The sequence below is a fragment of the Rhipicephalus microplus genome, chromosome 5 (genome assembly GCF_043290135.1).
Source record: "Rhipicephalus microplus isolate Deutch F79 chromosome 5, USDA_Rmic, whole genome shotgun sequence".
Lineage (NCBI taxonomy): Eukaryota > Metazoa > Arthropoda > Arachnida > Ixodida > Ixodidae > Rhipicephalus > Rhipicephalus microplus.
Window position 1 is genome coordinate 209458205 of NC_134704.1, and position 22663 is coordinate 209480867.

The window sequence follows — 22663 nt, forward strand, 5'->3', positions numbered from 1 at the left end:
GCCATAATTGCTTTTTAATTGACAATCGTACAAGTATGAATGCTTAAACTTGAGCAATATTGGTGGGCACTGCAAATGGGGTGCCGTTTGATGTATCTTTTAATGTCTTTAGGGGGATTGTTACCGCAGACAAGTAGACAAACGTACAGTCAGACAGACAGACCAAACTTTTGGCTTCGAAGCTCTCCAAGAAAGAATGTCGTCTTTAAAATATCCTTTCCCAGCGCACGCCGTGCTAGTCGTGGACGTCTGCTCCACGCATTGCCTGCTGCACCGCGGAAAAGGTCACGTGACGTGGTCACCAGAGTGGTTGACAATTTTTGGGCACCTTCTCACGCGAAGCTTCCTACTCACCCTATCCAGTAACGCTGGTGAGTGCGTGCGTGCGTGCGTGCGTGCGTGCGTGTGTGTGTGTGTGTGTGTGTGTGTGTGTGTGTGATGAAAATTAAGAAATTAGATTCACGCAGGTGTTTTCTCGGCGCCTCAGTTGCCTCAAGGCCAGTGCTTCCACCTGAACTTCGCCATCGAGTGCGTGGCCAAGTCATTGTTCCAGTACGAGAGCATCGGACGATTTCTTCGCTCAGTTCGCAACGAGACCCTGTGCAGGTGAGCTGGGTTGTTCTTCAACTTTTAGTCTTAGAACGCGAAATCTTTGACTCGTGGTTTGTACAGGAAGCGGGACTGTGGAGTATGGGAGTTCGTGTGCTCAATATTGATATCTAAAATCAAGATTTGAGGCACTCAACTAGGTTACAGGAATTTATTCCAGTAGCTGATCGTTACTAGATAGTTCCCGTTCATGCACAGAACTTGTCATAGTTCACACCGAACGTGTGCGCAATTCTCTCGCGAGGCAGACAGGAGGTTAAGTACAACGAGTTTCTCGGATGTCACCAAAACAGTGAAGCGTCTAGGAAAACCGGTTCATAAAATCAGGCAAGAAACTGAAATAATGAGAACGGGCCAGAAAAGAGTTTACACTTCTTGATGTCACCCCACTTGGACACAGTGGACCTCTGAGGGTCCACTGTCTTCATGTACATATTCATTGATCCGGCTTCCAATCAGTGCCTGTTTATAGCTAGCGTGTTCTCCTTGTGCGATCCTCGTCATTTGAGTGCCCCGCTTAACTTTATCAATATGTTGTTCAAACAAAGCCCACATCTGCTCTTGCTGGTTCAGCTCAATCTTTCTGAGCGAAACGTTGAGGTGGCTTCGAATCGTAAAACGAAGAAAAACTTCATTCCATCTTCCCAAAGGGAGCACTTATTGGATGCGAAGCAACAGCGTTGCCTACGCTTGCGTTTGGCTTCTCTGGCTCGCACCTCGTCGGTGTTGCAGGAGCGACGTCACCATTCGCAAACTCAATCGGCTTTGCTAACTCTCACAAGCCGGGGCGGCCGGGTTATGCCTATTGGCATCGGCGGATGTTTCGGCGGTCGAAGGAACGTGCCTTCTAGCGTCCTCTCCTTTGCAGATAAACGAACAGAAACAGTGTTACTATTCGAAGTGTGCTCGAGCGTTGCGAGCGGTAAAGAGGATAAAGCAAAAGTGAGCTGACACGCACAGACATGTTTCGATGTGTACGTTACGCGCTCGTCAGGTTTATTGCGCGAGAGCCGAAGAGTGAGTGATGTCGCGAGCAGTGTTGCGGAATTGCCACTCCAGAATTGGAATGAATTAGGAATAAGTCAACATTTTCGCGACCCCGGAGCGGAATGGGAATAGAATGACGACAAAGCTTGGAAGAATAAAATGGGAATGGAATGAAGTCCATTTTCTATGGAATAAAATGAGATTTGAAATACGTCTTTTTCCGAAAAGAGGGCACATTCTCGCCGACGTGTTGTTTTTCAAACTTCAATCATTCGTAAGACAGACCCTGGAATTTACTAATATAGCAGCAATTTCAAAACGCTTGGATGATTACAAGCATGGCACATTTATAAGCAATACACCGACCACAAGTATGTCATTATACAGGATGTGCTGCTCCGAAGTGTGTCTCTGTTCTTCGCGTAACCATAGCTTTATGCCACGATATCTGCCTGGCATAATTTTACGCTGGTAACATACCCACTTTACACCCTGTGAATCGCCCCCTCGCCCCTGGTGGCGCATAAGCCACCTGCTGCCTCCCCATCGTTCTCTTTGGTTTTGCTTCTGCCGCCATTGGCTATTCAGATTCATATTCGAAAAGGGCTTCTCTAAGTTGTGATACGTTTTGACGCCGGCATAATTCTTGTGTGTACTGCAAGCTTTTGTATCGCAGCTTGCGCGCAGTGTCGCCACATATTACCACTCTCCCCTTTTCTTGCAATACTGCCCCCCTGCCTACACACCAGGGTGCCTTTGCCGAAAACTCTATCGCGAAGGTCTATAGGTCAGCGCAGCACACATTCCCACAAGACGAAGTGTGTGCGGCATGAACTGTGTGTGCTGTGAACAGTTTACAAGATGAACCATACAGAGAGAGATAGAAAAGACTTGAAAGCATTCGTTCGTGTAGCCAGCTCATGCAGCCGGTCCCACGTAACCAAGGTGGTGCCTTCCCGAATCCCTGCACGACCATTCACTAAGCCGTCATTTTGGCATCAATGCAACTAAGCTTAAAAACTATAAAACATCGTTCATTTAAACATGCACTCCAGAAAAAAGGCCTGCTTATTCACTTACTGCATACTACATGTTTATTTGTCACAAAAAGCACTAACCTCCTAGTAAGTGAATGTTCTGCAATGCTGATTAGTGAAGCTTGGTAGTTTGTGAAATAGTAGGAGAATAGCTTCAATTCGTATAACTAATACATTAATGAATTTTCAGTTGGCGGGAGTTTATTAAGCATGTACATTGCCACATCAAGAATATTGAATTGCAAAAGTATTTACAGGAATATAGGTGAGATGCAATTGTACATGTGGAACAATTACTGGACACTAGTTACTTCAAGTGATTACCGTGGCAAGTAATCTCAGAAACATACATAGAGGCATGAACTTCTCCAGACGAGGGCGTACACGTGAACGCGCGCATAGAATATCAAGGCTTAGCCGGTATAAAATACTGTAGGAGACGTTTGAAGGCTATTTGTGCTCCTACTTTCAAATAGCACACTCTGTACTGGTTAGCAGCCATAAAATTTAGAACAATAATGGACGTTTTGCAGTACAGACCATTGCCTGCCCTTTTATATATGCGTGTCATACCTTAGGAAGAAATTTTTGTTTTAAAGTAATCCACAAAGTATGGATTCGTCTAAATTTTTTAAGAGCGTGAAGATCACTGCACTATATACGGTGGTGTTTCCGAGAGACTTCGCAACGTATGTGGCCTATTAGTTATCTAGGTTAAAAGACCAAAAATGCATTCCTCGTTAGTAACCGCAAAAGTTTCAAGCTTTACTAGCTCTGAATATGGTAAAAAATGCCACGAAGGTAGTAACATACACACGAAACAAGTAAATGCATGCGTCGAAAACTGTCTACTAACTTTTTAAAGATTGTTTTGCCATGAGAATACTATAGGTAGAGCTAGTACTGCTCCTGTGGGAAGTATAAGTGTGGTTGTACTACAGGAGATAAGTCACTACGCTTCAATATCTCAACTGTGCTAGCGTGTTTCGCATAGTTTTGAAGTTCTTATGCATATGATGACACCAGCTTTATGTTAGCACAGTTATTCTTAGCTCGATAAGGCTAGCAAGATATGCCTTTCCTACGTGCGGGAGTTGTAGGAATAGAATTAACCTGCCTGGCGACTGCCGAAGTGCGAATGAAGTAATTTATACATTCGGAGGCATAAAAAGAATAAAGTTACGGGAACTTGCAATTCCCCGGATTCCACTTCGAATGGAATGAAGGTGCCCATTCCACAACACTAGTAGCGAAAGGTGATAGCGGCAAGGATTGTGGGGAACAGACGAGGCGGCTGCTGCGGGGGCGGCAATGAACACGTGGCAGGCAAGGGAGAAAGTGACGTCAACGAGTTCTGTGAGGGAAACATAACGTCAACGCGCAGCTGCGGTGTGACATACTTGGCACCATTCCAACGCATGCCACGACGAGAGAGCGTTGCAGTGCGTTTGTACAGACGCATTGAGGGTGCCAGTGTTACAGAAGCTTGTCAAAGAGCTGCTTCGAATCTAAAAGCTGGCCAGATTAGTTAGCTGTTTTGAAACATAACAAAGCTACAGATAACTGCTAGGCTGGCAATAATTGAGAATTGCCACGCCGCGGTGGTATTGTAGCTATGGTACTCGGCTGCTGATTCGCAGGTTGCGGGATGAAATCCCGGCTGCTGCGGCTTTATTTTCGATGGAGGCGAAAATGCTGTAGGCCCATGTGCTCAGATTTGGTTGCACGTTAAAGAACCCCAGGTGGTCGAAATTTTCGGAGCCCTCCACTACGGCATCTCTCATCATCGTAATGTCACGGAAAAGAAGAGACGCTGTATTGACGAGGCTGGGGATTAGATGTATTTAAAACCAGCGGTAATGGCGTAATGGATCACGGGGGTAGGGCATCGTCAGGTATGTAGCGGCTGAAGCCACAGATGGAGACGCTGACGGGTTGTTGTCATTGGTAGCCATGACCGGAGACTGAATGGTGCGGCCACTGCAAAGCTTCGTGGTGAAGATGGGAAACGTTCCACCTCCACCAAATATATTACGAAAAAGAAGAGACGCCGTATCGGCGAGGCTGGGGATTAGATGTAGGTAAAACCAGTAGTAATGGCGTGACCGGGTCACCAGCGATTAAGCGGAGACAACCCTTCGTCTTCCTTATCAGGTACACACGCGCATTGCCCCCTAGAATATCAATATGCATGCATGTAGCAATATGGTGGTTTTGGGACATGAAACCCTACGAATCAATCAATCCAACAATAATTGAAAACTAACGCCAAAATTATATCACCGGTACTGAGGCTAAAGCGGCAAAGCGATATGAATGTGGTGCTAATAATTTAACAATCCTGGTTTTCCTGAAGTCCAGTGTTAAAGTATTGCACAATATTTTGCACAACTTCACCCTCAATAAAAAAATCCACAGCATAACCACGGAGTGAATCATGGTGAGTGGGCCGGAGCGCCCTTCCGTCCATCGATCCGTCTGTTCGTCCTTCCGTCTATTTGTATGCCTGTCTGCATGTCTGTCTATCTGTCCGTACGTCCGTGCGTCCATTCGTCTGTCTGTGTGTTCGCCCGTCAGCTCTATGACAACGTCCACTACACGGAATCCACTAGTGCCATCTAGTGATAATATATTCAAGGATGAATGGACGAATGTATCCGGCCATGCCCTTTAGATTGGGTGGCGCCTCACGCCACCTAGCCATAAATTTAAGTACTATCACTATGTGTGGAAGGATTGAATTTCGCTGGCATTTCGATGGCGCCTTGATTGTAGCTACAAATCAGTGAGCCTCCTCCTGGTTAATTCCACCCGTTTAAAGTATATATTACCTCCACTGTCCCTCGCCTCAATGCTTCGAAAAATTCCACGCCATCATCTTGGGTGCAGCCCTTTATAAAACCTTATCGAATGTTCAGCCGTGTGTTCCTCCTCTCCACACGCACTACACCGTGTCTGTGCCTTCGTATTAGGCTCGGCACATCTGGTCCACAATACTTCCGTTCTGGCCTCTAAAAGTAGAGAACTACCCTGAGAGTTATCGTAGATCCTTTATTTTGCAATATCCTGATTCAAAGTTAAGTAGGTCTCCAGTGATTATTTAGTAAGCATTCCAATCTTCCACATGTCCATCTATGTTTCGTTCACCTTCTTTTCAATTGATGTTTCTTTAGGCTTGCTATTCTGCTATTGTGTAAACGCCCCAAGAATTTCGGCTCACGAGCAGGAGGCGCACATTCCCGCGCGGTGAGGGCAAGGTCCGCGTCACTCTACGGGACCGGAGAGCGAAACGATAATGACTCCTCTCACATTTTTTTCTCATTGCTCTCACGGTTTCAAGTAGCAACAGTATGAACCTTTCTTTCGCTGGAGTTACAGTATTGTAGTTGCAATAGTGCGAGTTTCTCAGCTTATTAACAGATAATGCACAGCGCCTTGGGGCGCTCTCGGAAATATCAGCTGTTTTACCGCATTTGAAATGCTATCGTAGAGACGTAATTGAAGATATCTAATTACTTTCTGGGATTTAGGTACTGGCATCTGTCTAGTTTATGATGATACAGAGCGTGTTTGAATCGCGTGGTAAAAAAAAGTTCCCTGGTCAGTTTTTTTCAGTGTGCGACAGCCGGATGGATGGATTGATATGACTGTACCCTTTAGATCGGGCGGTGGCTAACTCCACCAAGCCGTAATACTTAGTGAACCAAAAAAAAAGATTTATCTTTTTTTTTCTTTAAATAGTGAGGTTGAAGACTGGTACTTTGCAGTGAAGGACTTAATTTTCACTCGTGCGTCGGCTTTAGCCACCACTAAGCTAACCTCTTTCTAGTTAATTCTACCCGCTTAAAGTCTATTACGCCCTCACTGTCCCTAAACCCCAGTGCTTTGAAAAACTCTGCACCATCAACCTGAACTACAGGGTGAAGCCCTTTACAGAACAATATCAAGTATTCGGCTGTTTCTTCTTCCTCTCCACATGCACTGCATACCATGTCTACCCCTTCGTATTTGGCCCGATATGTCTTTGTTCGCAATACTCCAGTCCTGGGCTCAAACAGTAGAGAACTAGCCCGACTATTATCATAGATCCTTTCCTTGGATATTTCCTGCCTAAAAGTTCGATAGATCTCTAGTGCGTACTTTTTAATCATGCCAATTCTCCACATATCGGTTTCAGCTTCCTTCACCTTCTTCTTAACCGATAATTCTTTTTGGTTTTGCCCCCTGCTGTTTTCCAAGTATTTACCAGTCAATTTTGTGGTTCGCTTCCGGCAATTTGTATCCACATTCTTCATGTACAAGTAGCTGAATACCTTCCTAGCCCAACGCTCCTCCCCATTCTCTCAATCGCTTCTCAAATTTTATCTTGCTGCTAGCTTCCCTGCCCTCAAATGATGTCCATCTCTTGTCACCTTGTACTCCCTGATTTGGTTTTCTCCCGTGAGCTCCCAAGGCAAGCCTACCTACTCCACGTTGCTTAATTCCTAATCTAGCTTGCACTTCTGATCTCATGCACAAGACCACATTGCCGAACGTCAGACCAGAAACCACGACCCCTTTCTATATTCCTCTCACAACATCATACCTATTGTCATTCCACAGTGCCCTGTTTTTCATTACAGCTGCATTCCTGTTACCTTTATTCGACACGTATGTTTCGTGTACCCTTAGGTAGTCGGCCCCATTGCTTATCCATACGCCCAGATGTTTGTATTTATCTGTTATCTCTAGCGTGACCTCCTGTATTCTCAGCTCACTACCTTCGTTATCATTACGAATCATGACTGCTGATTTTTCCTTACTGAACCTGAAATCTAATCTATCTCTCTCAGTACCGCAGATGTCCATCAAAATCTGCAAATCTTCCTTGTTGTCGGCCATTAGCACTATATCATCTGCGTACATCAATGCTGGTAGTGCCTGTTCAATGAGTTTTCCTTGTTTGACGAAAGAGAGGTTGAAACCCAGTCCACTTCCCTCTAATTTGGCCTGTAATCCTTGTAGGTACATCATGAATAACAAGGGTGACAGAGGACACCCCTGCCTAAGCCCCCATTTTGCCTCTGTGGGCTTAGATACCTGATTTTCCCACTTTATAACTACCTTGTTACTTTTATAGAAAATTAGTGACTACATCTTGCACGCCTATTGTGTCCAGTATTCCCCACAATTCCTCTTGAAGAACGCTATCGTACGCTCCCTTGATATCCAAAAATATCAAGAAAGCGTAAGAAAAGGAACACAGGGGCCTGTGTTTCTTTTCTGCTATTTCGATGCACTGCGTCAGTAAGAACAGATTGTCTTCCAACCTCCTGTGTTTCCAAAACCCATTCTGCAGTTCCCCCAGCACCCCCTCATCCTCTATCCATGCGTGCAGTCTTTCCTTTATAATCTGCATCGCCAGCCTGTAGACCACTGTTGTCACTGTTATGGATGGTAGTTGTTTATGTCAGCTTTGTCCCCCTTTCCTTTATAGATCATGCTCATCCTGCTAGGCTTCCTTCCTTCGCGAACTTCTCCATCGATTATTATTTTGCTCACTGCCTCTCTCAAAGCCTACTTAGACTTCAGACCTAATGTCTTAATCAGCATAATTGTAATGCCATCTGGGCCTGTTGATGTACTACTAGGAACCCTTTTCTCAGCCGTTTCCAACTCTTGTTGTGAAAATGAAGCCATTGCGCCACTCGATTAATCCTTGTCTATCGTGGTGCATAAAGAACTTTTGTGTTGAAATTTTTCTGTCACCCTTGTTCTTATATATTCAATAGCTTCGTCCTCTTCTAGCCTAGCACCTTGAGCTGTAGTTCTAAACCTCTGCTCTACGCTCGTCTCATGTCTTAGGGAGTCTAGAGGGTTCCAAAATTTCGCAGCTGCCTTTCTATCTTTTTTATGTACTTCTGCCAGCCACTGAGCTCCCTTCTAATCTTTTCATTTATCAGAATTGATGCATTCCTTCTACAGCTTAGAAAGATTTCCCGTTTTTTTTCAACATCATCTGTCAGTTCACCCCGCTGCTTAGCATGTCTGTGTTCCCTAGAGGCTTCCTGACGTCTTGCTATGGCTCTCTTCACTTCCTCATCCCACCAACTTTAAGGTTTGTGTCTTCTTTTCCGGGGTGACTTGTCATGTGCCTTAGCAAGCTCTAACTCAAACAGTCTAATTTGATTCGTGTATGTCCACACTTTTTTATTATCCTCAGTGATTACTTTCTCAATTTGTTTAGTGGCTATTTCGATTCGCCTTTCTGAATAAAAAATTTCCTGTAGTTGCTCATCTTGTCTCCTTCCCACTTTCACTGCTCTTGCAAAACTGAGCTTGATACGTTTGTGATCACTACCCACACTTCTGGAGCCACCATCATCTATGTGCATTCCCCTGAGATTATCATACATCCTATGGGACATCAGTGCGTAATCTATTGTTGACTGCAGCTTTCCTACCTCCCATGTTATTTGCCCTTCACACTTTTCGGTACTGTTGCAAATGATCCAATCCAGCCTTTCACACATATTCATGATCATTTTGCCTGTCGGGTCGGTATACCCATCTATATCTTCTATGTGTGCATTCATACTTCCTAGTATAATTATCTCACACTCTCTTCCCAATTCCTCAATGTCTTTTGATATACACTCCACCATTGCCTGGTTTTCCTCTCTGGCCTTTGCTCCCGTCCACAAGTACGTGAAAGCAAGGAGTGTTATTTGCCCTGCCACTTTCCCTTTTAGCCATAAATGTTCATTGCACTCCTGCTTGACCTTTTGCCAGTCTGTACTTTTATGAATGAATGCCCCAATACCACCCCCTTTTCTGCAGCCTTCTGTTCCAATACAACATCCCCACGCGTAGTTCGGATTGTTAGGAGGTTGTTTCATGTCTCTGAGATGCGTTTCTACAAAACCGTATACCATCGGCCTCTGCTCCCTTAGCCCTTCTTCTATCTCTTTCCAATTCAGCCTCTTCCTACCACCCTGCATGTAAATATTGTCACTGGGTCGTGACGTGGCCAAAGACAGGAGACTTCTTGTTGGGATTTAACTGTTTATTTGGGCGAACCTGTGCCCGGTAAATAGAAAGTCCAATTACAGCAGCAGTCTCGCACAGATAGCAGTCTCAGACTGATAGCGGCGAACGGAGCGTCGGCCTTTGATTAACAACTGACAAGCGGCGAAGCGCGTCGGCATTTATACTCCCGCCGTCGAATGTTCTAGCGCTATTGCTGGCGGCGGCGTACGTTCCAGAACAATCTGTACCATTTGCACAGTGGGCGTGATCTTATCGAAATGATCTACTACAGTCCGGAACCCTCTCGAAAACTGCAGGCGCGGTTTGCGCTGAGAATCGTGTGGTGTTTTGGGACGATAACAAAAACTTGGGAAATGGAACGTGGCATTGCCCCCCTCTGAAAAAGGCATCGTCTCGATGCTTTAACTAAAGATGAAGGTACAATAATAATGCAAGAAGGTACAATGAATAAATTACGATACAACAATAATACAAAAAAACACTGTTTCAGTTTGTTAACGCGCATGAAAAAGCTTGAGGCGTGCGACATGGACGACTTCAGGTCGCGATCGGCGTCGTTGAGAGTTCGTGATGCCGTCGGGGACAACCTCGTAATCAAGTGGGCCGAGACTTCGAACCACCCTCTACGGTCCGAAGTACCGTCGCAGAAGCTTTTCACTTAGTCCACGTCGGCGTATCGGCGTCCACACCCAAACACGTTCACCGGGCTGGTATTCCACGAAGCGTCGTCGAAGGTTGTAACGATGGCTGTCGGTCGTCTGTTGATTCTTGATACGGAGCCGCGCAAGTTGTCGGGCTTCTTCGGCGCGATGAAGGTACTCGCTCACATCGAGGTTTTCTTCGTCGGTGACGTTGGGTAACATGGCATCGAGCGTCGTTGCCGGGCTCCTTCCGTAGACCAATTTGTATGGAGATATCTGCGTCGTCTCCTGCACCGCCGTGTTGTATGCGAAGGTCACATACAGAAGAATGGCATCCCACGTCTTGTGTTCGACATCGACGTACATTGACAGCATGTCGGCGATCGTCTTGTTAAGCCGCTCGGTGAGGCCGTTGGTCTGTGGGTACGCTGTCGTCCGGCGGTGGTTTGTTTGGCTGTACCAAGATCGCTTGAGTTAAGTCGGCAGTGAATGCCGTTCCTCTGTCGGTGATAAGGACCTCCGGGGCGCCGTGACGTAGGACGATATTTTCGACGAAGAACTTAGCTACCTCGGATGCACTGCCTTTTGGCAGGGCTTTTGTCTCGGCGTAGCGGGTGAGGTAGTCGGTAGCTACCACGATCCACTTGTTTCCGAAAGCCGACGTCGGGAACGGCCCCAGTAGGTCCATACCAATCTGCTGGAAAGGTCGGCAAGGTGGATCAATTGGCTGCAGAAGTCCCGCTGGCCTTGTCGGCGGTGTCTTGCGTCGCTGACAGTCCCGGCATGTCCTCACATAACGAGTGACGTCGGTGGTAAGACGCGGCCAGTAGTACCTTTCTTGTATCCTCGCGAGCGTGCGAGAAACACCGAGGTGCCCTGCCGTCGGATCGTCGTGCAGGGCCTGCAGGAGTTCTGGTCGCAGAGCTGAAGGCACCACAAGGAGATACCTAGCCCGAAGCGGTGAAAAGTTTTTCTTTTGTAGAAGACCGTTTCGTAGAAAAAACGACGCAAGTGCGCGCTTGAATACCTTCGGGACTTCGGCGGTCCTGCCTTCGAGGTATTCAATTAGGGCCTTAAGTTCCGGGTCGGCCCGCTGTCGTTCAGCGAAGTCGTCGGTAGTTATCGTTCCCAAGAAGTAGTCGTCATCCGGGTCGTCGGGTAGCGGTTGGTCGACAGGCGCACGAGAGAGACAGTCGGCGTCGGAGTGTTTTTTGCCAGACTTGTAAATGACAGTAATGTCATATTCTTGAAGTCTCAGGCTCCATCGTGCGAGGCGACCTGAAGGGTCCTTCAATGTGGCTAGCCAACACAAGGCGTGGTGGTCGCTCACAACTTTGAAGGGCCTGCCGTAGAGGTATGGGCGAAATTTCGACGTAGCCCAGATGATGGCAAGGCACTCCTTTTCTGTTGTGGAATAATTTGCTTCTGCTTTGGATAGCGATCGACTGGCGTAACTAATAACCCTTTCAAGTCCGTCAGCCCTCTGCACAAGAACGGCGCCAAGACCTACGCTGCTTGCGTCAGTATGTATTTCTGTCTCGGCGAATTCGTCGAAATGGGCAAGTAACGGAGGCGTCTGGAGGCGATGTTCAAGCTCCTGGAAAGCGTGTTCCTGTGGCGTTTCCCACTTGAACTCCACGTCGGCCTTGGTAAGGTTAGTGAGAGAATCGGCGATGCGGGCGAAGTTTTTCACGAACCGCCTATAATAGGCGCACAGGCCCAGAAATCGGCGCACGGCTTTCTTGTCAGTGGGCGGCGGGAATTCGGCGATGGCGGCTGTTTTCCGTGGATCAGGACGAACTCCAGACTTGCTGATAACGTGCCCCAGAAACAAGAGCTCTTCATACGCAAATCTGCACTTTTCTGGCTTCAGTGTGAGTCCGGACGTCTTGATGGCTTGAAGTACAGCTTCAAGGCGCCGAAGATGCTCGTCGAAACTTGAGGAAAACACGACGACGTCGTCCAAGTACACAAGGCAAGTCTGCCACTTCAATCCTGCCAGTACTGTATCCATAACGCGTTGAAAAGTTGCAGGCGCTGAGCAAAGGCCGAAGGGCATCACCTTAAACTCGAAGAGGCCGTCCGTTGTTATAAACGCTGTCTTCTCTCGGTCTCTTTCGTCGACTTCGATTTGCCAATAGCCAGTCTTGAGGTCCATTGACGAAAGGTACTTGGCGTTATGGAGCCGATCAAGTGCGTCGTCTATTCGTGGGAGAGGATACACGTCCTTTCTTGTGATTTTGTTCAGGCGGCGATAATCGACGCAGAAACGTAGGGTCCCATCCTTTTTCTTCACTAACACCACGGAGGATGCCCATGGGCTCTTGGACGGCTGGATAATGTCATCCCGCAGCATTTCATCAACTTGTCTCTTGATGGCCTCACGTTCTCGCGTCGAAACCCTGTACGGGCTCTGACGGAGTGGCCTGGCATTTTCTTCGGTTATGATGCGATGTTTCGTGATTGGGGTCTGCCGAATTTTCGATGACGACGAAAAGCAATCTTCGTATTGCAGGAGCAGGGCGTTGAGCTTTTCTTGCTTATCGTTCGGAAGTCTGGGATTGACGTCGAAAGCTATGGGAGGGGCTTGGTTCCTCTGAGCAGGTTCCGCAGAATCGGCGAGGGCGAAAGCACTGGTGGCTTCGACAATTTCTTCGATGTATGCGACCGTTGTTCCTTTATTCACATGTTTGTACTCATTGCTGAAATTTGTGGGCATAACCGTTGCTTTGCCTCCCCGCAACTCTGCAATTCCTCTTGCGACTCAAAGATTTCGGGTGACGAACAGATGCTGACTGCCTTCAACGACGCCTTCGAAGTCAGGTGATTCAGGAGCGCCGACTGAAATAATGACGCTTGAGCGAGGCGGAATGGTGACTTGTTCTTCCAGCACATTCAAGGCATGGTGTCCTGACGGCGTGCGCGGCGGTAGTGCTTCTTCTGTGGATAACGTTATCAACTTTGTTTTTAGGTTGATGACAGCACCATGGAGGCATAAGAAGTCCATGCCAAGGATGACATCTCTCGAGCAACGCTGTAGGACTACGAAGTCTGTAGGATAAATACGGCCGTTAATGGTGACTCTCGCTGTGCAGATTCCTGCAGGCGTTACGAGATGACCTCCGGCTGTGCGTATTTCAGGGCCTTTCCAAGCTGTCCTAACTTTCTTTAACTTTGCGGCGAACGACCCACTGATGACAGAATAGTCGGCTCCAGTATCGACGAGAGCGGTCACACTGCGGCCGTCGATAAGAACGTCGAGGTCGCTAATTCGCCGTCTCGCATTACAGTTAGGGCGTGGCGTCGGGTCACGGCTGCGTCGGCTTGTTCCGCTGCTTCCATGTTGCGTCGTCAGGCCACCTTCGGTAAGTGAGCTTTCGCCGTCAGGGCTTTGCCTGGTTGGCGTTGTGTTCGGAAAGCTCCGTCGCGGCGTCGTCGTCGTCGGAGGATCTTCGGTAGTTCGTCGCACAGCAACCGCACCTCCACCGGTTGCTGCCCTTAGTTTCCCGGATACGGGCTAGGAGACCGGCCCCGCGTTGGGCCAGAGTACTGTCGGTGGTGCGGTGACGTGCGGCGGCTGGGCGACGGCGAACGGGAAGGACTTCGTGGTGTCCATTGAGTTCCTGCCAGGTAGTCGGCGATGTCACGTGGTCGTTCTCCTGGCTGTGGGCGCGGTGCATTGACGGCGAAGCCACGCAATCCCATCTGTCGGTACTGGCAACGGCGGTATGTGTGTCCGGCCTCGCCGCAGTGGTAGCAGAGCGGGCGATGGTCAGGGGTGCGCCAGACGTCAGTCTTCCTCGGTGCACTGCGCTGGGCCGCTAGCGAACGGTATGACGTCGGTGGGGGTGGTGGCGGCGGTGGCGTCTGTCGACGGAAGTGCGAAGGGGCGGCGTTTTGGCGTGGGCGGGGAGGAGCGTTGTGGCGCAGTGCAGCGGCGTAGCTCATAGCTTCCGGCTCGGGCAGCGGTGCGTGGAGAATTTGAAGCGATTGCCGAACTTCTTCTCGCACAATGTCGGCGATCGAATCCACTTGAGGCTGCGCCGAAGGCAACAGCTTGCGCAGCTCTTCCCGCACGATCGCTCGGATCGTTTCACGCAGGTCTCCGGAGTTACTGGCTTGAGCAGCAGCGCAGTCTGCAGTCAGGCGACGATTATACTGTCTGGTGCGCATGTCCAGGGTCTTTTCAATAGTGGTCGCTTCGGCTACAAATTCTTGGACGGTTTTTGGTGGGTTTCTCATCAGCCCCGCGAAGAGCTCCTGTTTGACCCCTCACATGAGGAAATGAACTTTTTTCTCCTCAGGCATGTCTGGGTCAGCGTGACGGAATAGTCGGGTCATTTCTTCTGTGAAAATGGCGACATTTTCATTTGGTAGCTGAACCCGGGTCTCTAATAAAGCAGCGGCCCTCTCTTTTCGAGCGACGCTCGCGAACGTTTGCAGGAATGCGCCGCAGAAAACATCCCACGTTCGGAGCGTGGACTCCCGATTTTCGAGCCAGGACCTTGCGGTGTCTTCTAAATAGAAGAACACACGACGCAGCTTTTCGTCATGGTCCCAGTGGTTGAGGGCGGCCACACGGTCGTGTGTCTCTAGCCAGGACTCCGGGTCTTCGAACAATGACCCCATGGAAAATTGGTGGTTCCCTGGGTTGATGCATGACCATCGTGGGCTGGGACGCTGCGGTTGTCATTGTCGCTGCAGCCGCAGTCATGGCCTTGGTCTTCCGCGGCTTGTCGTGTAGAAGCCCGTACTCTGGTGGTAGCCCTTGCTGTCGGCGGCTTGTTCGCTGCTCCTGGTTGGCGTCGGTATCTTCTCCGCGACGTGGGCTGGGTTCACGGCTTGACGGGGGCGTCCGGTACATGAACGAAGCAGCACCTCCACCAAATGTCACGGGGTCGTGACGTGGCCGAAGACAGGAGACTTCTTGTTGGGATTTAACTGTTTATTTGGGCGAACCTGTGCCCGGTAAATAGAAAGTCCAATTACAGCAGCAGTCTCGCACAGATAGCAGTCTCAGACTGATAGCGGCGAACGGAGCGTCGGCCTTCGATCAACAACTGACAAGCGGCGAAGCGCGTCGGCATTTATACTCCCGCCGTCGAATGTTCTAGCGCTATTGCTGGCGGCGGCGTACGTTCCAGAACAATCTGTACCATTCGCACAGTGGGCGTGATCTTATCAAAATGATCTACTACAGTCCGGAACCCTCTCGAAAACTGCAGGCGCGGTTTGCGCTGAGAATCGTGTGGTGTTTTGGGACGATAACAAAAACTTGGGAAATGGAACGTGGCAATATACCCTATGTCTGAATTGGCTCGGCACTCGTGGCTACGTTTATTTCTGCCCCGGACTCTACCTATCTTAGACGCTGGTGCCACTTTGGAATCGTATCTGTCCATACCACCTGTCAAAAAGTCTCCCTGGTTGTTTCCCTTGTTACTTGCTATCCTGCACCTCGAAGGGCGCGCTCGCCCCCCAAAAAAGCTACTGCGCGTCCTGCAAGTCGCCAACCAACCTCATGACCTAGCCGCCCATCGAAGTGAATTCTGTCTCGTTCAAAACCACCTTACCTATGCACCTCTCTGTTTATTTCCACCACCTCAAAGCCTTTCTCTCGACTCATCCGGCATATCTCTAGGTTTGCGTTGACAACCGCCCTTTGCAGGTTGCTATCACGCACTCATGAAGCCCTCGTAGCTCCATCTTGCGTTGAGATGGTGTACTCTACAGTGCCACGTAAAAATTAAAATAGGGTACGCGTGAAAAGCGAGGATTCCTATGGAAGGTACTTTCATGACCCCGCGAAAGAATATTTGGGGTTTATAGATATCGATAGTATAGCACATCAATAGGGTATTCTTAAAAATACGAGGTGCACGTTTCCGAACTATAATTCAGTGTATGTACCATACGGACCCCTCAATTCGCAGCGCATTCTCGAGTTTTACAGGTTGCATGGTAGTTACAGCTATCTACTCATTAGCTAATTAGTGATAATGACATAACGCATCCCTGGTCAGGTTTTGAAATTGCGAGTAATATTCACTGGACGCGATATTACGGACGGTGGTATCAGCTCGCCGTCTGCGCCGCTTAAATACCTCAGGAATCCGTCCTCGGGCCTCTTTTATTTCGGTTTCTTCGTTGCAATATCAATAAAGCCAGCCGTGATATAATCGCAGATGCTTGCGTGCTTCGAAGTAGTCAACGCTTTCAGCGACCAGGTTCTTTTAAATAACTCTTTATATAATATTCAAGATTGGTTCACAAAATGACAGATGACCTTTAACGCGAGAAAAACTTTGGCGATAATCTTAACCCGCAAAAAAGATCATTTTAAGTTCCAATACAACCTAGGGAATCAATTCTTCTCATTTGTCTGGCACTATACGCACCTTCGATTTGTCATCACATCTGATTCAACATGGAACAAACATATATCTGCTCTTGAGAAAAAGGCTTTGAACATATTAAGCTACCTAAGGCGGGCACTCGGTAAGGCATGCGGCGAACCTAAATGACTGCATGTGAGATGTACCTAATACCGATACTTGAATATTCATCGGCTGTATGGAATCCGCACATGCAAGCTAACACAGATAAACTTGAATCAATAGAGCGAAAAGCTGTAAAATTCATATTCAATGCCTAAAAGTAACGTATCTCCACCAGTTTTTCTGAAAAGCACTAAACTAGAAACGCTGGAATAGAGACGTTATCGTGAAATAACGAAGCTGTTCTACTTCATATATACTAATAAGCTGGCAATACAAAAAACCAATTATATCGAACCAATTTTGCGCCATGAAACGCGTGTCTCCAATCTTGAAAGAATGACTGAGCCCCTATATACTGGTACTTTTTTTTACGTACAAGCAGAGAGTGAAAGAATTTGCCACCAGAAATTCTTCAAATTGTCGATCTCAACTAGTTTCTTCGTGCGTTAGCTGTTTTACATGGCTCGTAACCACACCTTCATATATATTACAGTGCGCTTCATTTTAATACCCATCTTGATCAGACTGATTGCTCGAGGTTCAATGCCTCGCTTCAGCACGATTTTTCAATGCTTCGATTTTGGACTGTCTTGCTTCCTAATATTGCCGACTTTATTTTTGCTACAGCTGCTATTTGATTTCTTTTTTACTTTTTACCCAAACAACATGACATAGTGGGGACTGGGTTTATAGTTTTAGTTTTGTTTAGTGTATTATGGCCATTGTTTGGATTGTGGTCCGTATTTCATGTCACTTCTATTTTTTTGCATTTTGAATCATCACGCTCTTTTTCAACACTATCTATACTTCCGTACCTCCTACACATTGTTGCGCCACACACCCCAGCCAAGAGTCCGGCACTAAACTGGCACTTTTTCTCTAAACTAAATAACAAATCTCTAAAGAAACAAATCCACTTCCTCTTTTTTATTACGCAATTCTTAATTTAACGGTAGAAGTTAAAAGTGTTAAGAAAAGTAAGTGTCAAGAGAGATGTATAATGATGAAAGGCAGAGAGGATTAATTTTTCAGGAACAAAGAAGCCTATTGGCGCTGTGTTACGTCCACGGTAGCAGGAATAACAAGCATACGTAACGGGGAACTGAGTTTATTACTTTCAAGAAAGTAATAAACTCAGTTCTCCATTACTCATTAAGAGCGTGCTGTGCGCAAGTCACTTGCGCACAGCACGGTCTTAATTGTCCGAGCGCTGGCTTTCGAGCCCGCGGTGGGCCATAAAAGGGCAAAGGACAGGCAACCAGTGCGCGGGCGCACTGATTGCCCCTGTCGACAGTCAGTCAGTCCCCGGACGCGCGCCGTCAAGTATCCTGGGGGGGGGGGGGGAGGTTGAGGTGGAGGGCAGGGCGCATCCCTGCAGCTGGCTGGAAGCGGGAAAGCACGGTCTAAATCCCATTCATGCGTTTTGCGATAGAAGGCGCGATGGAGGGACTTTAACTTCAACAAGGCAAAATCTCCTGCCGAAATTTTTTTGAAATGCGATAGTTTTTTGGGGGACCTTAGACGCAAAAACTTTGATCTGTCTGTCTGTGCATTTCTCTGTTTGTCCACCGTTACCGCGTAACGGGTACTCTAAAACAGCGCTAGCCGACACCCCAAACGACCGACTCCATCCGGCAACTAAACGCAATCGTCCCGGTCAAAGTCGAAGGCGCGCAATTCTCTATACCGAAAGATGAGCGCGCGCGCACAAGAATCTGCTGCCCCACCCCCCTCCATTCACGGGGCAAAGTACGCGCGGGAGATGAGCGGCCGTCGGCGCATCGTGACAGGCCTGGCACCGACGGCTATTTAAAGTCGATATTTAAAGACGATAGTCTTTCTTGGGGACATTCGACGAAAAAATTTTGGTCTGTCTGTCTGTCTGAACATTCGACTGTTTGTCCGCCCTAATGATACGTCAAACGGCATTGAACGGCCAACCCCATCCACAGCGCCCCCCAATATTGCTCAAGGTTTAGCGTTCATAGTTGTGCGATTGTCAACTAAAAAAGCAAATATTGCGCATATCTAAAACGCCATAAGAAACGTCTGTGTTTTGAATGTCTGCCTCTATACTAGAAGATCAACACAATTAACTCTAAAGACTGTAGCGTTTATCGCGCTGCGCTGACAGTGCAACTCGATGCTCCAGAAGGTGTTTCCGACGCTTTGCTACGATGACACGGTGCTGGCACCTGCCCGTCGCTTTGCATTCTACACCTTTTCACCTCCTAGACTGGCGCGCATCTTTCTCAGCGGTCGCGCACGCCTTCGTTTTCGAAGATAACTACCAGATGGCGCTCGGTTCCAACGGGGTTAGGTGCGCTTGTTCGCCTACGCTACATGCTCGAGGCACTCAAACGCAGCGCCTTAAGAATACCATTCACCGATTTTCTTGCGCAGAACATCAAATAAACGTTTTGTTCACTCTCTCCAGACGCAAGACTATCGTCTTTCGACGACATTTGCAGTGTAACACATAGATTCGGGCCATTTTTTTTTTACAATGGGCACCGTCCATTCGCGCATTCTTGAAACTCGCAGGCGACCATTGGTTGTCCTTTGTGGAGTTACCGGCAACGTGAGGAGTCTTCCTTATGTGGTGTGAACTTTCAAGGTGGTTCTGGCAGAATGGCTGACATGTGTGTCCTCAGGGCGCAAAAAACATGAGATTCTCCGGTACCTGGCCCGTATGATGCGTTGCGAGTTGCTTGAAAAAAAAAAGGCGTGCAATGCGCTACTGTATAGACCCCGTACTTGCAAGAGCCCGTTTTAGCTTTACCGCGTAGCGTTTGGCCTGTCTGTTTGGGCTGGGTGGTTCGGAGCAGATTTCACCACTGTGATGCAGTTGCCGCTCGTCAGATTTTTGTATTTCGGCTGACACGATTGCGATTTCGTTGTTTAAAACCACCTTGTTGGGTAATCCGAAAGTTTCCAACAACAAGAGCAGGAAATCGATGGCCGCTGTCGATGTTGTTTTGTTCACATGGCGAATTTCAACCCATTTACTGTAGGCATCTAGAATTGCCAGGAATGTGTGCCTAGGTGGGCTCAGCCTGCCCCAGTCTGGTGCTAGAGCTCATGGCGGAGCGCTTTAAGTGAAGTGGCGGGCTGTCACTCCGCAGTTATCTCGATGCCCTTGCCGATTCCCGACCACACTCTCAAGAATACTGAGTAAAAGGGGTGTCTTTTTGTCCCAAAACAATAATCGTCATCAAGCTTGCGTGCGCTTCCTTTCTTGAAATCTCGGCGATCGAGAATGCAATGTAGCCCTGATAATGACCAAGTCGATCGTGACCAGAATGTACTAGGTGCGGGGCGATAGCGCAAGGATGGAACGCAATATAGATGACGATAATTGCTGTTGGACAAAAAGACACCCTTTTTACTCATTTTTTTTCAGAGTGTACCACATGTAGCTGCGGGTGCACTTCATTGTGATCACGCCTCGGTGTCCGGCATGATTGAGAGCCATTGCTTATTGTCGAAGTGGGCCATGAATGACTGCTCGTGATCCCAATTTGATACAACCACGATGACAGCTGAACTCCGTTGCTCTCTTGTGAAAAGCGTTTAGGTTCTCATTCTTGAAGTTTTGAACTCTGCCCTCCATCAGGGCGTTGTACTGCTTAAACAATGTCGGGTCATCTTGCGTGGCCATTGTGACTTTCTTAGGGAGGGGGGGGGGGGGGCTTTCTAGCGCTTCGAACATGAGCACGCAGCCGAGTTGAGGTGTATCCTCAAGGGCTTCGCTGAGGGGTAAGCGGCTCAGTGCGTCGGTGTTTCTGTGCTTGTTTCCAAGACAGTACACGACGTCGTAGTCTTATGCTAACATCTTAATGCGTCATCGGATCATACGACGCGAAAGTGTCTGTGGAATCTGCTTCTGGGGCCCTAGAATACTCAGGAGTGTCCTGTGAATGGTCAGGAGAGTCACATGTCTGCCCGCGATGTACTGATGAAAATGCGTGGTTCCATAGGTGACAGCTTGTCCTTCCTGATAAACCTAAAAATAATTTAGTTTCGCAGGGGTTAGCGTGTTGGAAGCGAACGCTATCGCAGCGTTTTGCGGTTTGGTTTTAGTTTCGTTCCACCACAAAATGTTCCGTTCCATTTCCGTTCCAGAGCAAAAGAAGAAGTTCCCTAATGGTTCATTACGGTTTTAATTTTTCTGCAAAACATTAAAAGAAATCAACTATAAAACATAAGATTTCCCCTTTAACAACCAAGAACCGGACTAAAATAAATTACCACGTTCTTAAGGAAGCGCAAGTAGCTTTACTGTCAATTCGTAACCAAATAATCCAAACCAGTGCTTTTCTAAGTTATTGTAATTGATTATCTGAAGGGGGAATTAGAAATGTTCTGAAGGGGCCCAATATTTTCTTTTTGTGAACAGTGTGAGCATGATTTCAGAAGCAGCCCGTCATCGAGGGTATTCTTTTATATTCGCGACCACTGTTTTGATCAAGCAAACTTCAGGGCAGCCTGTGTGAAAGACATGCGAAAGCCCACTTTGAATTAACACAAACGTCTATGGCTGCCACTTTTTTCGCTTTCCATAGTATTTGGACACACCTTTACTTAGGGATGCCTGCCTTATAGATACGCACTGATTCTGTTCCACCAGTTATGTAGAATATTGCTCACGTTGCATGACCTCAGTTGTTCAGGATCACCAAGTTTTCCCATGAACGAAAAACGCTAGAAAATATTTTGCTCTAGAATGAAATAATTATTGACGTTACGGTTACGTTTTCGTTCCGGTCAAAATTATCTTTTTTTGTTCCGTTCCAACAATGCGCTATCGCTGCTTCTCTGCCTAGACCCGAGCAAACGGGGGGGGGGGGGGGGGGTTCGACCCCTTCCCACGCCTAGCCGTGCGTAGCTTTGCCGTATCCGGGGAAAAGGGGATGCTGAAGGTTGAGCCAATGCAGGGTGGTTGGACCTTTAAGGCCCCCCAGTGGCGGCAACACACCACTTTGGCCCCGGCTTCATGTAGACGGCACCCCCGGATTGACCCGCCCGGTGGAATGGGCAGTCGCCTTTTCCTGTCTCCACCTCACATCTTCGTCTTTTCTCCTACTTTAAATCTTTTCTGTCCCCTACTCACTTCCATTGACTTTCATGCTTCCTGGCGGCAAGGATTAACCCTGTGTGGCTATCCTACCTTGGATACACCATATTCGGTTATAGTGGTGGCGTACAGCTAGCGTCTGCAGGGACTGTACTTACAGACCCTGCAGCGTCCCCTTGTAGGACTCCATAGTGGGTGGCTGGGGCCGCTGCTGAAAGTAAACATTTACATATGGCTAGTTCCTTCCCTCCACTCCCTGATCGCCCTCAGAAAAGAGGGCGCACCGATGAAGTCTTCCAGTTTTTTGGCCTCCAGAAAGTATTTTTCCCCGATTCCACGTTATCCATGCTGACACACTCGGCAAACCAGTGCGAACACTTTCACTTTTTCTAGTTTCGAAGTCTTTGACGAAAATATTTGGCTCAGAATATAAAGCATCGAGAATGGCAAGTGGTGACCTTCTGTTCAAGCTCCACGACCATAAACAATATGAGAGACTGCCTAATCTAGTGAAATTGGAGATACCAAATTAATCGTAATCCCACATCGAACCATGAACACCACCCGTGGCGTTGTTTCAGATGATGACCTGTTAGGGCTGAAGGAGGCTGAAATCCTGGAGCATTTCAGCGAACAGAATGTCATCAACGTGAAACGAATTAGGATGAGGCGTGTTGGCAAAGAAGTGCAGACTAAGCACCTGATACTTACTTTCAATTCAAGTGTGCTGCCCGACTGCGTTGAGGCTGGGTACATCAACCTTCGTGTGAGGCCATATATACC

The 22663-nt window shown here is 47.8% G+C and overlaps 2 protein-coding genes across 8 annotated transcripts in view; one reads left to right on the forward strand and one right to left on the reverse strand.

Annotated features, from left to right (window-relative positions):
- The window catches only part of LOC142818109 (uncharacterized), a 495850-nt gene that overhangs the window by 239328 nt on the left and 233859 nt on the right, over window positions 1-22663 (reverse strand). The gene's annotated exons all lie outside the window — the stretch shown is intronic.
- LOC119173543 (uncharacterized) overlaps window positions 1-22663 on the forward strand; it is a 699991-nt gene that overhangs the window by 196309 nt on the left and 481019 nt on the right. For both annotated transcript variants that reach the window (XM_037424351.2, XM_037424350.2), the window contains exon 4: window positions 468-606. In XM_037424351.2, coding sequence (XP_037280248.2) covers window positions 468-606 — 139 coding nt within the window. The remainder of the gene's footprint in view (window positions 1-467; window positions 607-22663) is intronic.